General features: G+C 49.6%; 1 protein-coding gene across 5 annotated transcripts in view; it reads right to left on the bottom strand.

Annotated features, from left to right (window-relative positions):
* Window positions 1-14,609, bottom strand: part of LOC143774782 (cAMP-dependent protein kinase catalytic subunit alpha) — a 49,820-nt gene that overhangs the window by 4,518 nt on the left and 30,693 nt on the right. For 4 of the 5 annotated variants that reach the window (XM_077262547.1, XM_077262549.1, XM_077262548.1 and 1 more), the window contains 6 exons: window positions 11,740-11,801; window positions 9,390-9,518; window positions 8,083-8,181; window positions 6,411-6,493; window positions 6,193-6,319; window positions 5,032-5,127 (listed from right to left, as the gene is read on the bottom strand). In XM_077262547.1, the coding sequence (XP_077118662.1) occupies window positions 5,032-5,127; window positions 6,193-6,319; window positions 6,411-6,493; window positions 8,083-8,181; window positions 9,390-9,518; window positions 11,740-11,801 (596 nt within the window). Of the gene's footprint in view, window positions 1-5,031; window positions 5,128-6,192; window positions 6,320-6,410; window positions 6,494-8,082; window positions 8,182-9,389; window positions 9,519-11,739; window positions 11,802-11,887; window positions 12,048-14,609 lie in introns of those variants that run through there. The other variant, XM_077262550.1, reaches the window with a different exon arrangement.

Consider the following 14,609-nt stretch of genomic DNA (forward strand, 5'->3'; position numbering starts at 1 on the left):
GAAAGTTACACATGTCTTCAGATGTAAGTCCTGACAGATCTATATCTACTTACAATTATATATATATCTCCCCCTACAATTCTCACACATCTCCTTAAAGGGAACCTGTCACCCCGTTTTTTCCGTATGAGATAAAAATACCGTTAAATAGGGCCTGAGTTGTGCATTACAATAGTGTATTTTGTGGACCCCGATTCCCCACCTACGCTGCTGAAATACGTTACCAAAGTAGTCGTTTTCGCCTGTCAATCAGGCTGGTCTGGTCAGATGGGCGTGGTGTCTTCCCCGAGATGCGAACTCTGCTTCAGGAAAATGGCCGCCACGATCTCCATCTGCGCACGCGCGGCATCCCGCGGTCATTTTCCTGAAGCCGCGGCCAGCAGAGCGCCGCTTCTGTGCACGCGCGGCCAAAGGAAGATGGCCGCCCCCACCGATCACCAGGGAAATAGCGCACATCGCGCTCTTTTCACTCCCCTGTGCAGTGGATTCGGGACCTTGGGCATGCGCAAACCACTACGCCACCAACGGAAAACTAAGCAAGATCTGGGGGAAGACACCACGCCCATCTGACCAGACCAGCCTGATTGACAGGCGAAAACGACTACTTTGGTAAGGTATTTCGGCAGCATAGGTGGGGAATCAGGGTTCACAAAATACACTATTGCAATGCACAGCTCAGGCCCTATTTAACAGTATTTTTATCTCATACGGAAAAAAACGGGGTGACAGGTTCCCTTTAACCCCCTACATGACAAAATGATTTATTTTTGCATTTTTGTATTTTCCTACTAGTGATGAGTGAACGTGCTCGGTAAGGTGTTATATGAGCATGCTCAGGCACTAACTGAGTGTCTTCGGCGTGCTCGAAAAATATGTTCAAGTCCCCAAATCTCGCAACTGTTAGGGTATGTGTCCACGTTCAGGAAATGTGTCCACGTTCAGAAAACGCTGAGTTTTTGACGCAGCGTTGAGCAGCATGCATAAGAAACGCAGCGTCCCGTCCAGATGTTACAGCATAGTGGAGGGGATTTCATGAAATCCTGTCTCCGCTATGCAGTAAAAGACGCATGCGGCGCACCCGAGAAAACTCACATGCGGCGCGTCTTTTAAGAACGCAGCATGTCCTTACATAGCAGAAAAAACTCAAGGACAACGCGGGTGACCTGCCAGTGACCTCAGGTGCAGATTTGGTCAGGATTTTACCTGCATAAAATCCTGACCAAATCCTGAAGCAATCCTGAACGTGGACACATACCCTTAGACAGCCACAACACATTCAGGGATTGCCTAACAGCACGAGACACGCAGCCGCGGGGACTCGAACACAGATTCCGAGCATGCCGAAGACATTCAGTTAGTACCCAAGCATGCTCAGATAACGCTTCATGAGAGCACGTTTGTAGGGGTAGAAAATTTGTAAACTTGTTTTTTCTTATTTGGTTTGTCTTTTTTTTTTTTTCTTCATTTGGCGAGCTGACATTTATTGGCACCACTTGGGGTACATAGCACATTTTAAATTGCATTTCTTGGGGGCAATTAAAGCAACAAGCGAAAATAAAATAAAAAAAAAAAGGAACAAAAAAACCAATAAATAAATATATATATATACATGTAAAAATCCTATCAATTTTAAGAGTTTCATTGTTTTTCTTTTATTTAATTTTTCACTATTGCCCTGAAGAACTATCATCAGGCAGGTAGTTGCTACCTACCCGCCTATTGTGCCCGGTGCCGTTCAGAGGCGGCTCCTGGCAGCAATTCTGCGGCTTCCACGGATGTCACGTCCAGAGGGCAGCTCCTCTTCTTTCGCTCTGCTGGTGGGGTGAAGCTGCCCATGTTATAATGACTGACAGCTGCCTCTCCACTGCCTAACTGCGGGGAGCTGGCTGTTAGTCAGAATGACGCCGGCAGTCACGCCCCGCCGACTGAGCATCCTGGAAGAATAAGAGCTGCTCTGTTGACATGGAGCAGCTGAATCGCCAGTGGTGACCGCTCTGAGTTGGCGCCGGGTTGAACAGTTAGGTAGCTGCGTCTGTTAGCAATTAGCTGCCTGTCAGTCTTTCGGTCCATCGTAAAAAAAATAAAATAAATAATAAAAAAAATGTCCTGGACAACCCCTTTAATAACAATGATCCTACTAAAGTAATCAATTATATATGCCGATCGGTTAGTGGATGTTTTCAATTCATGTTCTTTGAAGAATCACTTTAAAAAATATAGGTACATATACAACCCCTGGCAAAAATTATGGAATCACCGGCCTTGGAGGATGTTCATTCAGTTGTTTAATTTTGTAGAAAAAAAAAAAAAAAGCAGATCACAGACATGGCACAAAACTACAGTCATTTCAAATGGCAACTTTCTGGCTTTAAGAAACGCTACAAGAAATCAAGAACAAAAAATGTGGTAATCAGTAATGGTTACTTTTTTTTTTTACTAAGCATACGGGAAAAATTATGGAATCACTCAATTATGAGAGAAAAAGTTATGGAATCACCATGTAAATTTTAATTCTCAAAACTAACACCTGCATCAAATTAGATCTGCTCGTTAGTCTGCATCTAAAAAGGAGTGATCACTTGGTGCAACAGCTCTCCAAGGTGTGGACAGACATGAATCATGGCTCCAACCCAAGAGATGTCAATTGAAACAAAGGAGAGGATTATCAAACTCTTAAAAGAGAGTAAATCATCATGCAATGTTGCAAAAGATGTTGGTTGTTCAGTCAGCTGTGTCTAAAATCTGGACCAAATACAAACAACATGGGAAGGTTGTTAAAGGCAAACATACTGGTAGACCAAGGAAGACATCAAAGCATCAAGACCAGAAACTTAAAGCAATATGTCTCCAAAAACAGGAAATGCACAACAAAACAATTGAGGAACGAATATGTGGAAACTGGAGTCAACGTCTGTGACCGACCTGTAAGAAACCGCCTAAAGGAAATGGGATTTACATACAGAAAAGCTAAACAAAAGCCATCATTAACACCTAAAGAGAAGAAAACAAGGTTACAAGGGGCAAAGGAAAAGCAATCGTGGACTGGATGACTGGATGAAAGTCATATTCAGTGATGAATCACGAATCTACATTGGGCAAGGTGATGGATGCCGGAACTTTTGTTTGGTGCCGTTCCAATGAGATTTATAAAGATGACTGCCTGGAGAGAACATGCAAATTTCCACAGTCATTGATGATATGGGGCTGCATGTCAGGTAAAGGCACTGGGGAAATGGCTGTCATTACATCTTCAATAAATGCACAAGGTTATGTTGATATTTTGGACACTTTTCTTGTCCCATCAATTGAAAGGATGTTTGGGGATGAGGAAATCATTTTTCAAGATAATGCATCCTGCCGTAGAGCAAAAACTGTGAAAACATTCCTTGAAAAAAGACACATAAGGTCAATGTCATGGCCGCAAATAGTCCGGATCTCAATCCAATTGAAAATCTTTGGTGGAAGTTGAACAAAATGGTCCATGACAAGGCTCCAACCTGCAAAGCTGATCTGGCAACAGCAATCAGAGGAAGTTGGAGCCAGATTGATGAAGAGTCCTGTGTGACACTCATTAAGTACAGGCCTCAGAGACTGCAAGCGGTTCTAAAAGCCAGAGGTGGTGCAACAAAATACTAGTGATGTGTTGGAGTGTTTTTTTGTTTGTTTTTCATGATTCCATAATTTTTTCCTCAGAATTGAGTGACTCCACAATTTTTTCACCTATACTTGGTTAAAAAAAAAAGTACCGTATTTCTCGGACTATAAGACGCACCGGACCATAAGACGCACCCCAAATTTGGGGTGAAAAATAGCAGAAAAAAATATTTTTTATAAGGGTCCGTCTTATTGTCCGAATTTACAGTATCTTACCTGAGGGCTGGTGGTGGCAGAGCAGGGTCACAGGAGGCGAGTTCGCAGATGTAGATCTTGGCTTCAGGAAAATGGCCGCCGCGATCTTCATCTGCACACACGCGGCCTCCCACGGCCATTTTCCTGAAGCCCCTGGAAGCAGAGCACTCCATCAGCGCACGCGCGGCCTCAGGAATATGGCCACCGCCACCGATAGCGCCATGATTCACCCAGCTCTGCTGCTTACCTTGGATACCGGGCCGCTTCGTCACCTCACCTGTGGAAGGGACCCCGCTCACGCCATACCGCTCACTGCGCCTCATCATCGCCGCACCTCTGCCACCGCCACACCACTGCCGGTAAGCCTGCATTCCAACTATAAGACGCACCCCCCATTTTCCTCACATTTTTTGGGGAGAAAAAGTGCGTCTTATAGTCCGAAAAATACGGTAACCATTACCGACAACCACATTTTTTGTTCTTGATTTCTTTTAGTGTTTCTTAAAGCCAGAAAGTTGCCATTTGAAAGGACTTTACTTTTGTGCCATGTCTGTGATCTGCTTTTTTTCTACAAAATTAAACAACTGAATGAACATCCACCAAGGCCGGTGATTCCATAATTTTTGCCAGGGGTTGTAGATATAGATATCTATATATATGACTGGGACCCACATCAATAACTAGAATTCTGTGGACATTAGATAGAGCTTAATTATTGGAGTAACCCCTTTAACACAAACTACTGTATTATTTTGATTATAAGATGCACTTTTTCCCCCCTAAAATTGGAAGGTAGTGGGGGAGGCTGCAGGAGGCCGGAGTGGGGCAATGCTGCATGCTCCAGGCTGAGAAGATGAGGAGCCCCGGTGGTGCGAGGTTGTGGGCCCTGGCCTTTCATAAGATTCCCCTTCCCCTTGATGTTTCTGCAGTGGGCTTCAGGAAAATGGTGACCTGCCTCCTGGGACCCCGCAGCTGCTCCCCTCCTTCCCCCTGATAAGTTACCGTAAAATTGGACTATAAGGCACGGCACCATTTTATTTAAAAATATGTATTTTCCCCATTTTCCTCCCCAAAATTCGGGGTGTGTCTTGTAGTCTGCAAAATATGGTATATCTTCAAAAGCACAGACCTTTCCAAATAGAAGGCTGGACAATAAAACAAACTTTGAGCTCTGTTACTCACCTTGCTAAGGATAATTTCAGGGGCCAAGTACTCTGGTGTGCCACACAAAGTCCAAGTTCTTCCCTTTACTCGCTTGGCAAAGCCGAAATCTGTCACCTGCGTAAAAAGGTCAGGAAGCAATTGAAACAAATTCTTAACTTGTAATTCCTAACATGGCCTACAGGTGGCACTATGTATCTTACACGTACATGAAGTATATATACGAAATACAGACAGAAAATAGTTTCGCTTTAAGGATAACCAGGTGTGAGGGGTTGACACAGGAACACTTTGGTAATGAAACACTTGCTGGTTTATTAAAGTCAGCATAGACCAAGGCAGGGTTTAGGAAAAACAAAAGCAGTCTTCCTGGCTTAATGGAAAACAAAAAGTTCAACAGTCTTTTCTCTGCAGGTTTCACCTGCAGACGCCTGGCAATGTCCTGCGCTCCTCCTGGAGTCACGTGGGAATGCTTCCTCTCCCAATACACCACCCAGACTGTCTCTTGTCCAGGTATTTAACCAGGACCACGTGTTGATCACATGATCGTGACATCACCGCAGGTCCTGCTAGCACACAAGCTGTGTCGGCTCTGCAGGAGGGGATATGGTGAGCACCCTCCCTCCCACTATGGGTGCTCACTTAAAACCAGCCCATGTATAACTTTAAATTAACCCTCTCAGCAAAAAAGCGTGCTGGAAGCAAAAATATCCTGGATTTACATCACTGACTGCAGTATGCGCAGTGACACTTATCTCCCTTCATACACTGTGCCATTGACTGTCACACAGGCATGATGGTTATCTTGGCTCATGGAAAGTAAGACTAAAAGGGGTTAGTTGGGGGTCACATGACTGCAAGTATGCATTTTGCATACTTGCATAATAATACTTTCGGTCACATTCTGACTAGTTGTGCGCAGCCTCGCTCGATAAAGTGTATTGAGCAAGCTGGAATGTGGCCAAAAGATTACAAGTCGCATGCTTGTGGTAACATGCCCGCCTGTTATCACCAACACCGGAGAATCCTGACGGCAATCGGTGTGCGCTCTGTGCGGATTCACAAGTCTGCAGTCACGCTCAGCAAAAGACCAGACAATCCCTTTACAAGCATTATGGCACAGCAATATCCTTGAAATCAAGCAAATCCCTTCATTAAGACGTAAAGCACAGAAAGGAGCACCTGTATGTAACCTTGCTGGTCTATGAGCAGATTCTCTGGCTTCAGGTCTCTGTATATAAGATCCAGGGAGTGCAGGTATTCAAAGGTTAATACAATTTGGGATGCGTAAAAGCGGGCGTGAGGTTCACTGCAAGGAGGAAAAATAATAAGTCAGTTACCACTGAGCAAACAAGATGATAGAAATAAGTGCCCCCCACGCACCAAGCTCCATGCACTACCTGAAGCGTCCGATCCGACGCAGGTGAGAGAACATCTCGCCCCCCGCTACATACTCCATCACCATGTACAGATTAGTGTTGTCCTGAGAAGAAAAGCACAAGAAGCTAAAATCACAGCAAAATATCATATCATACTCACACAAGATGGCCTAACAGAGGCTAGTGAGGTAGAGTGGCAGCACCGTACAGGAGAGAGAGGAGGAGCGGGAGGGCGGCGGGCCCGACAGAGGAGCGGGAGGGCGGCGGGCCCGACAGAGGAGCGGGAGGGCCCGACAGAGGAGCGGGAGGGCCCGACAGAGGAGCGGGAGGGCGGCGGGCCCGACAGAGGAGCGGGAGGGCCCGACAGAGGAGCGGGAGGGCGGCGGGCCCGACAGAGGAGCGGGAGGGCGGCGGGCCCGACAGAGGAGCGGGAGGGCGGCGGGCCCGACAGAGGAGCGGGAGGGCGGCGGGCCCGACAGAGGAGCGGGAGGGCGGCGGGCCCGACAGAGGAGCGGGAGGGCGGCGGGCCCGACAGAGGAGCGGGAGGGCGGCGGGCCCGACAGAGGAGCGGGAGGGCGGCGGGCCCGACAGAGGAGCGGGAGGGCGGCGGGCCCGACAGAGGAGCGGGAGGGCGGCGGGCCCGACAGAGGAGCGGGAGGGCGGCGGGCCCGACAGAGGAGCGGGAGGGCGGCGGGCCCGACAGAGGAGCGGGAGGGCGGCGGGCCCGACAGAGGAGCGGGAGGGCGGCGGGCCCGACAGAGGAGCGGGAGGGCGGCGGGCCCGACAGAGGAGCGGGAGGGCGGCGGGCCCGACAGAGGAGCGGGAGGGCGGCGGGCCCGACAGAGGAGCGGGAGGGCGGCGGGCCCGACAGAGGAGCGGGAGGGCGGCGGGCCCGACAGAGGAGCGGGAGGGCGGCGGGCCCGACAGAGGAGCGGGAGGGCGGCGGGCCCGACAGAGGAGCGGGAGGGCGGCGGGCCCGACAGAGGAGCGGGAGGGCGGCGGGCCCGACAGAGGAGCGGGAGGGCGGCGGGCCCGACAGAGGAGCGGGAGGGCGGCGGGCCCGACAGAGGAGCGGGAGGGCGGCGGGCCCGACAGAGGAGCGGGAGGGCGGCGGGCCCGACAGAGGAGCGGGAGGGCGGCGGGCCCGACAGAGGAGCGGGAGGGCGGCGGGCCCGACAGAGGAGCGGGAGGGCGGCGGGCCCGACAGAGGAGCGGGAGGGCGGCGGGCCCGACAGAGGAGCGGGAGGGCGGCGGGCCCGACAGAGGAGCGGGAGGGCGGCGGGCCCGACAGAGGAGCGGGAGGGCGGCGGGCCCGACAGAGGAGCGGGAGGGCGGCGGGCCCGACAGAGGAGCGGGAGGGCGGCGGGCCCGACAGAGGAGCGGGAGGGCGGCGGGCCCGACAGAGGAGCGGGAGGGCGGCGGGCCCGACAGAGGAGCGGGAGGGCGGCGGGCCCGACAGAGGAGCGGGAGGGCGGCGGGCCCGACAGAGGAGCGGGAGGGCGGCGGGCCCGACAGAGGAGCGGGAGGGCGGCGGGCCCGACAGAGGAGCGGGAGGGCGGCGGGCCAGACAGACAGAGGAGCAGGAGGGCGGAGGGCCGGACGGAGGAGCTGGAGGGCCGGACAGAGGAGCAGGGAGAGGGGAGCATAAGTTTATAAGTATAGAACAATAAATATACAAGTATATAACAATAACCTTGAATGAATACTCCAGGCGCACAAGGAAAGGGAAGTTAACAGCCTGTAGGATGCGCTTCTCATTCAGCGTGTGCTCAATCTGCTTCAACTTCACCACCTGGCATAAAAAACAGAAGAACATTATCTTCATGATGGGGGCCAACACCACTATAACGCTTGGTAATAATGGGGAACCACTCACATACCCAAATGCTCCCAGTAATCAAATATCATATCTAAAACAGCAATACAAACAATTGCCATCACGCACTGCTCCTGACTGCAGAGAGTGACTGCACCCAGTACATGACCGAGCACCTAACATAAGGAGGCGGTGTGTCACATCTATGTGGATGGCGCCACTCTGAGCCTTTCCTGCAGATTTTGTCATGTTTTGCTGCAGCTACACTAGATCTACAGTGAGGTCTGATAGCGTGGGAGCCGTCGTATATTTCTCTGCTCCAATGAGATAACTGGGGGGGTGAAAACTACAGATGTGGCGTCTTAACAAGTTGAAGAGGATTCAGGAAAGCGCCGGTGGTCACCTTACTATCCTGAAGCGTCCTCACTCGTGTCTTTTCAGTCATTCTGCTGCTGGGAGTCTTTGCTGTACTCTCAAGTATATGGAATGGGCGACTTCTAAACGAAGCTGCCCGAAGCTTGAACAGGTCACTTTTAACCGTTTCATGGTTTCCAAACCCTGAAGCGATTAAAAGCAGTGACGAGATGGCACATGTGCACAGCATTGTGGTTTTTACATTGCCGTGCATTAGGTTCATTTTTTTGCTGTGCATTTTCAGGTGGAATCAATCTGAAAACAACATTACGAGCCTTAACCGATGGAGAATCCCAGTCAGAATCTAGCCTTTAGTTCCTCAAGAGACACTTCTAGTTCCTCAAGAGACACCTACACAAACGTGCGACTAATCCCGACATGACCATTCTCACACCTGGGATCTGGTCTTAGAAGTATCCAGCTAGAAACAAATTAAGGAAAATAAAAAAAATAAATAATAAAAAAATAAAAAAAAGTCTATAGTGGCCATGAGGCGTCTCCAAAATTACTTTCAAGGGTCCTGTTCAGGCCCCACACTGATTATATTACTAACCGGTAACACCAATCCCTTAAACAAAAAGTGGAGCCATCTACAGGGCAATTATAATCTCGTCAATGTGTGACCAATGATATCATTATGTAACTTACTGGTTTCATGTTCTTTACATGTGTGGACATTTTGCACATAACCTCCAAGATCTTGGTGTATACTGATGGGACGCGGCCATGTCCAGTGGGCACAACGTAGAGAATACAGACACCGGACTAACCTTCTGCTTATCCAAGATCTTCATGGCGTAGTGATGGCCGTTCTCCTTATGTCTGACGAGCATCACGCGACCAAACGAGCCTGTGCCCAGCGTCTTAATGCGCTCAAACTGGTCCAGGTGGGCAGTGTTCTGTGGAGGGTGAGCAGCAGAGGTGAGGAGGCTGCAGGGCGCCATCACTAACCATCCTCACTGGGCAACCAGACATACTGGTCAGGATGGGAATACATCGGTATCAACACTGTACCCAACCACAGCCACCCTCTAACCAACATAGGAAAAGGGATAGACAACATTGTGGTGCTGGCATAGTACTAACACTACCACATTACCAGCCCTGTTGTAGGCCAGCAACACTTTACAAACATTATCATTTATATAGCACCATTAATTCCATGGTGCTGTACATGAGAAAGGGGTTACATACAGAGTGTACCCCAAACATTGTACCCTTCCCTCTCTAGGCTAGCCATGATGTGCCCGACCCTGTCAACCAGGGCTGTGGAGTCGGTATAAAATAGACCAACTCCTAAAATATGTAAGACTGAGTGCAGTAGTACAACGCAGGATGTGCTGTAAATATCTTCATAAGAATTTGGGAAGGTCGTGAAATGTCCTATAAATGTCTCTTCTGCTCCTGATCTCAGCTTTAGTTGAGATGAATCTGTGCTGCACTTTATGTACATGCTCAGTAGCAAGGCAGGGCTGTGGGGTCGGAAGCTAGGGAAATTGAGGAGTCAGAGTTGGAGGTTTGGCTTATCGATTCCACAGCCCTGCTCTCAACGCCAGCTACGCAACTCCATGCCAGCTACGCGGCGCCCCGACCGCTCCACGCCAGCTACGCTACTCCCCGCCAGCTACGCTACTCCCCGCCAGCTACGCGGCGTCCCGACCGCTCCACGCCAGCTACGCGGCGCCCCGACCGCTCCACGCCAGCTACGCGGCGCCCTGCATGCTCTACAATAGCTGCACTGTATCCTTCCCGCTCTACGCTAGTCGCATTGTACCCAGTCCACTCTACGCCATCTACAGTTCTACACTGTACCTTGCTGGTTATACATTACTAGATGGTAGCCCGATTCTAACGCATCGGGTATTCTAGAATATGTATGTAGTTTGTTTATGAAGATTTTAAAATAATACATTGAATACACAGGATTCGGCCGGCCGCGACCAATTAGCGAAGCGTGGTTCAAATCCCGCGCCAATTGGCGGCCGGACTGCGCCTGTCGCTGATTGTTCGCAGCCGGCCACGTAGTATATAGCACAGCCACGTAGTATATAACAGCCCATGTTGTAAATAGCACAGCCACGCAGTATATCGCACAGCCCACGCAGTATATCGCACAGTCACGTTGTATATTGCAGTCACATTGTATATTGCCCAGCTACATAGTGTATAGCACAGAGATGTAGTATATAACAGAGCCCATGCAGTATGTAACACAGCCCATGTAGTATATAGCAATGTGGGCACTATATGTGTGGTTAAAAAAAGACGTAAAATAAAAAATAAACATATACTCACCTTCCGAAGGCCCCTTGAAGTCCTGGCGCCTGTGTACGGTGCACGCGGCAGTTTCCGGTCCCAGGGTTGGTATGAGAGCAGGACCTGTGATGATGTCGCGGTCACATGACCGTGACGTCACGGCAGGTCCTTCTCGCATACCATCCTTGGCACCGGAACCTGCCGCTTGTGCTGCTGAGGACAGCGCACCACGTCGGAAGGTGAGAATAACTTTTTTTTTTTTAATTATTATTATTTGTAACATTAGATCTTTTTACTATTGATGCTGCATACGCAGCATCAATAGTAAAAAGTTGGTCACACAGGGTTAATAGCTGCGTTAACGGAGTGCGTTACACCACGGTCCGTTAACGCTGGCATTAACCCTGTGTGAGCGCTCAGCGCTGACTGCAGGGCAGTAAAGCAGCGGCCATTTCGATGCCAGACTATGGCCGTCGCTGATTGGTCGTGGCAATGGTCGTGGGTGTTTTGCCACGACCAATCAGCGACTTGGATTTCCATGACAGACAGAGGCCGCGACCAATGAATATCTGTGACAGACAGACAGAAAGACAGAAGGACAGACAGAAAGACGGAAGTGACCCTTAGACAATTATATAGTAGATACACACTGTACCAATTTTTACCATGATATTCATAATGTCTCTTACCTGTGCTACCATGTTGGCTATGACCCACCTTGCCAACGATAGCAATTTTTCCAAGTTGCACTCATGTCCAGCTCCTTCAGATCATACACACTATACAATACCAGCGGTACTACACTATGTGCCCCGCACCCTGCACACAGCCCCATGCCTTACGGCACAGTGCATGCTTCAGTACCTGAGCTGGGTTCTCCCATTTCTTCAGGAAGTCTTCTTTCGCTTTGGCCAGGAATTCTTTCACTGTAAATAGAGGAGTAGAGAGATCAGACGTCTGAGCGCAGTCACACACACACAGAGCCCCGGCACCCACAGGGTTAAAATCCTACCTGCCAGACTCATTATCCACAGATGTTCAGCCCTACAGGTAAGCAGGTGCCGTCATACACCCCGAGGACTACTACTCCCACAGACTCCTGGCTGCACATAACATGGCAGACACATGCGGGACTAGCAGCCTGCGCCCGTCAGATTCCTGCATTATTCCTCTGTTTATTCTCACAGATGCTGGACACTGTTATAGGGACTTTGGCCTCAGCAAAGAAAAATATCAACCCGTATAACCCCAAGCAGAGGTCCGTCCACTCCCAGGTCGGCAGCTAGGACAGTGGCGCCCTCTGCAGGAGACTGCTCAAATCATCATCATCCTAGTTCACAAACGGACAACAGACACGCTATGATCGTTAAAGGGTTTTCTGAAAATTGCAAGTTATCCACTATTCATAGGGTAGGGGTTCCGATCCCTGGGACCCTCAGAGAACAGGACTCCTTAACCAGAAAAAAAAAACAGGGTTCTGCATTGTCCTGTTTTGAATGGAGCAGAGGTGCGTATGCTCAGCCACCGCTCTATGCATTGTCTATGGGACTGCTCTACCTTTACATTATCTGTGCACCCTGCCGGTTATACCATACCCTATGAGAATCCCCTGGTCACGCTACCACCCTCCCCACGCTATTCACACTGTAACCCGGCTGCTCTGCGTCCCTCACACTGTAACCCGGCTGCTCTGCGTCCCTCACACTGTACCCCGGCCGCTCCACGTCCCTCACACTGTAACCCTGGCCGCTCTGCGTCCCTCACACTGTAACCCAGGCTGCTCCGCGTCCTTCACACTGTACCTCGGCCGCTCTGCGTCCCTGACACTGTACCTCGGCCTCCCTGCGTCCCTCACACTGTACCTCGGCCTCCCTGCGTCCCTCACACTGTACCTCGGCCGCTCTGCGTCCCTCACACTGTACCTCGGCCTCCCTGCGTCCCTCACACTGTACCTCGGCCGCTCTGCGTCCCTCACACTGTACCTCGGCCTCCCTGCGTCCCTGACACTGTACCTCGGCCTCCCTGCGTCCCTGACACTGTACCTCGGCCTCCCTGCGTCCCTCACACTGTACCTCGGCCGCTCTGCGTCCCTGACACTGTACCTCGGCCTCCCTGCGTCCCTGACACTGTACCTCGGCCTCCCTGCGTCCCTGACACTGTACCTCGGCCTCCCTGCGTCCCTCACACTGTACCTCGACCCTGTGCATCTCTGCTATGTTCAAAAAGGGCTTCCCTGCGCTTGGTTCCTGGGAAAGACACCACCTAGACATAGATATCATAGGATTCACCACTCACAATAATTGGTGTCACAGCTGACCTGCTTCCTTCCCTGCACAGCGACTTCTGTACAGATCACAGAACATGCCCACAACACTCCCCACAAAAGTGAATGAACATCTCCAAACTAATGCGGTCTATGGAGCTGCTATAAACAACTCTTAAAAGTGAATAACAGAAGCTCAGGCAAAATCCCATATCCATGGACACAAAAAAAAAGCATAGAAAAAACCCCCAAAAAACTGCAGTCAATAAATTAAACAATATATATGATAGACTCACTTTAAAGGGGGTTGTCCAGTAACAGAAAAATGACTTCCTTGATTCCCTTAGGGTACGTGCCCACGAACAGGACGAGCAGCATTTTGGACACAGCTCAGCTGTGCTGCGTTCTACATTAGATGCACAGTGGATGGATTTATAGAAATCCCATGCCCACTGTGCTTCTATTTAACGCTGCATAAACTTACACTCCATGTGTGTGTATGAGCTGTGGCAAGTAAGTTTCACCCATAGCCATTCACTAGATGCAGTAAATTCACGTGGTTCAAACATTTTGGACGCAACGAAAATACATTGCATCCAAAAAAACTGCCATTTCCTGATCGTGGGCACATAGCCTTAGAAAGGTCATCACTTCAGTCCATAAGCTGTGTTGGATAGTGCAACTCTACCCTGTTCAACTAAAAGATTTAGATTCACAAGGATCTAGATAAGCTTGAACAACAGGCAGCAACTAATAGAATGGTGTTGAACATGAAGTAATGCAAGATTGTTCTTTCCCAGATGTACAAAGAAAATTACATCTACAGGAGAAAAATAGAACCAAGCTCCAGCAGAGATGAAAAAGACTTGGGTATACTGATAGATCACAGACTGCACATGAGTCAACAGTGTGATGCAGCAGCAAAAAAGGCAAACAGTTCTAGGATGTATTAAGAGAAGCATAGAGTCAAGATCACGTGAAGTAATTATTCCCCTCTACTCCTCCCTGGTCAGACCTCATCTGGAATACTGTGTCCAGTTCTAGGCACAACATTTAATAAAAAAAAAAAAAAACACAATGAAAAGAACTGGAGCAAGTTCAGAGAAAATCTACCAGAATGGTGAGCTGACAGCAAAGTTTGTACTACGAGGAAAGGTTAAGGGATCTAGGAATGTTGAGCTTGCAAAAAAGAAGGCTAAGAGCAGACGTAATAGCGGTCTACAAATATTTGAAGGGATGTAACAGTGTAGAGGGATCATCATTCTCATGGGCACGTGGAAACACCAGAAGCAATGGAATGAAACTGAAAGGGAGAAGATACAGACTAGATATTAGAAAAAAAAAAAACGTTTTCACAGTGAGGGTGATCAATGAGTGGAACAGGCTGCCACGAGAGGTGGGGAGTTCTCCTTCAATGGAAGTCTTCAAACAGGCTGGACAGACATCAGTCTGAGATGGGTTAGTGAATCCT

Source organism: Ranitomeya variabilis, chromosome 5 (assembly GCF_051348905.1).
Source record: "Ranitomeya variabilis isolate aRanVar5 chromosome 5, aRanVar5.hap1, whole genome shotgun sequence".
NCBI classification, from domain to species: domain Eukaryota; kingdom Metazoa; phylum Chordata; class Amphibia; order Anura; family Dendrobatidae; genus Ranitomeya; species Ranitomeya variabilis.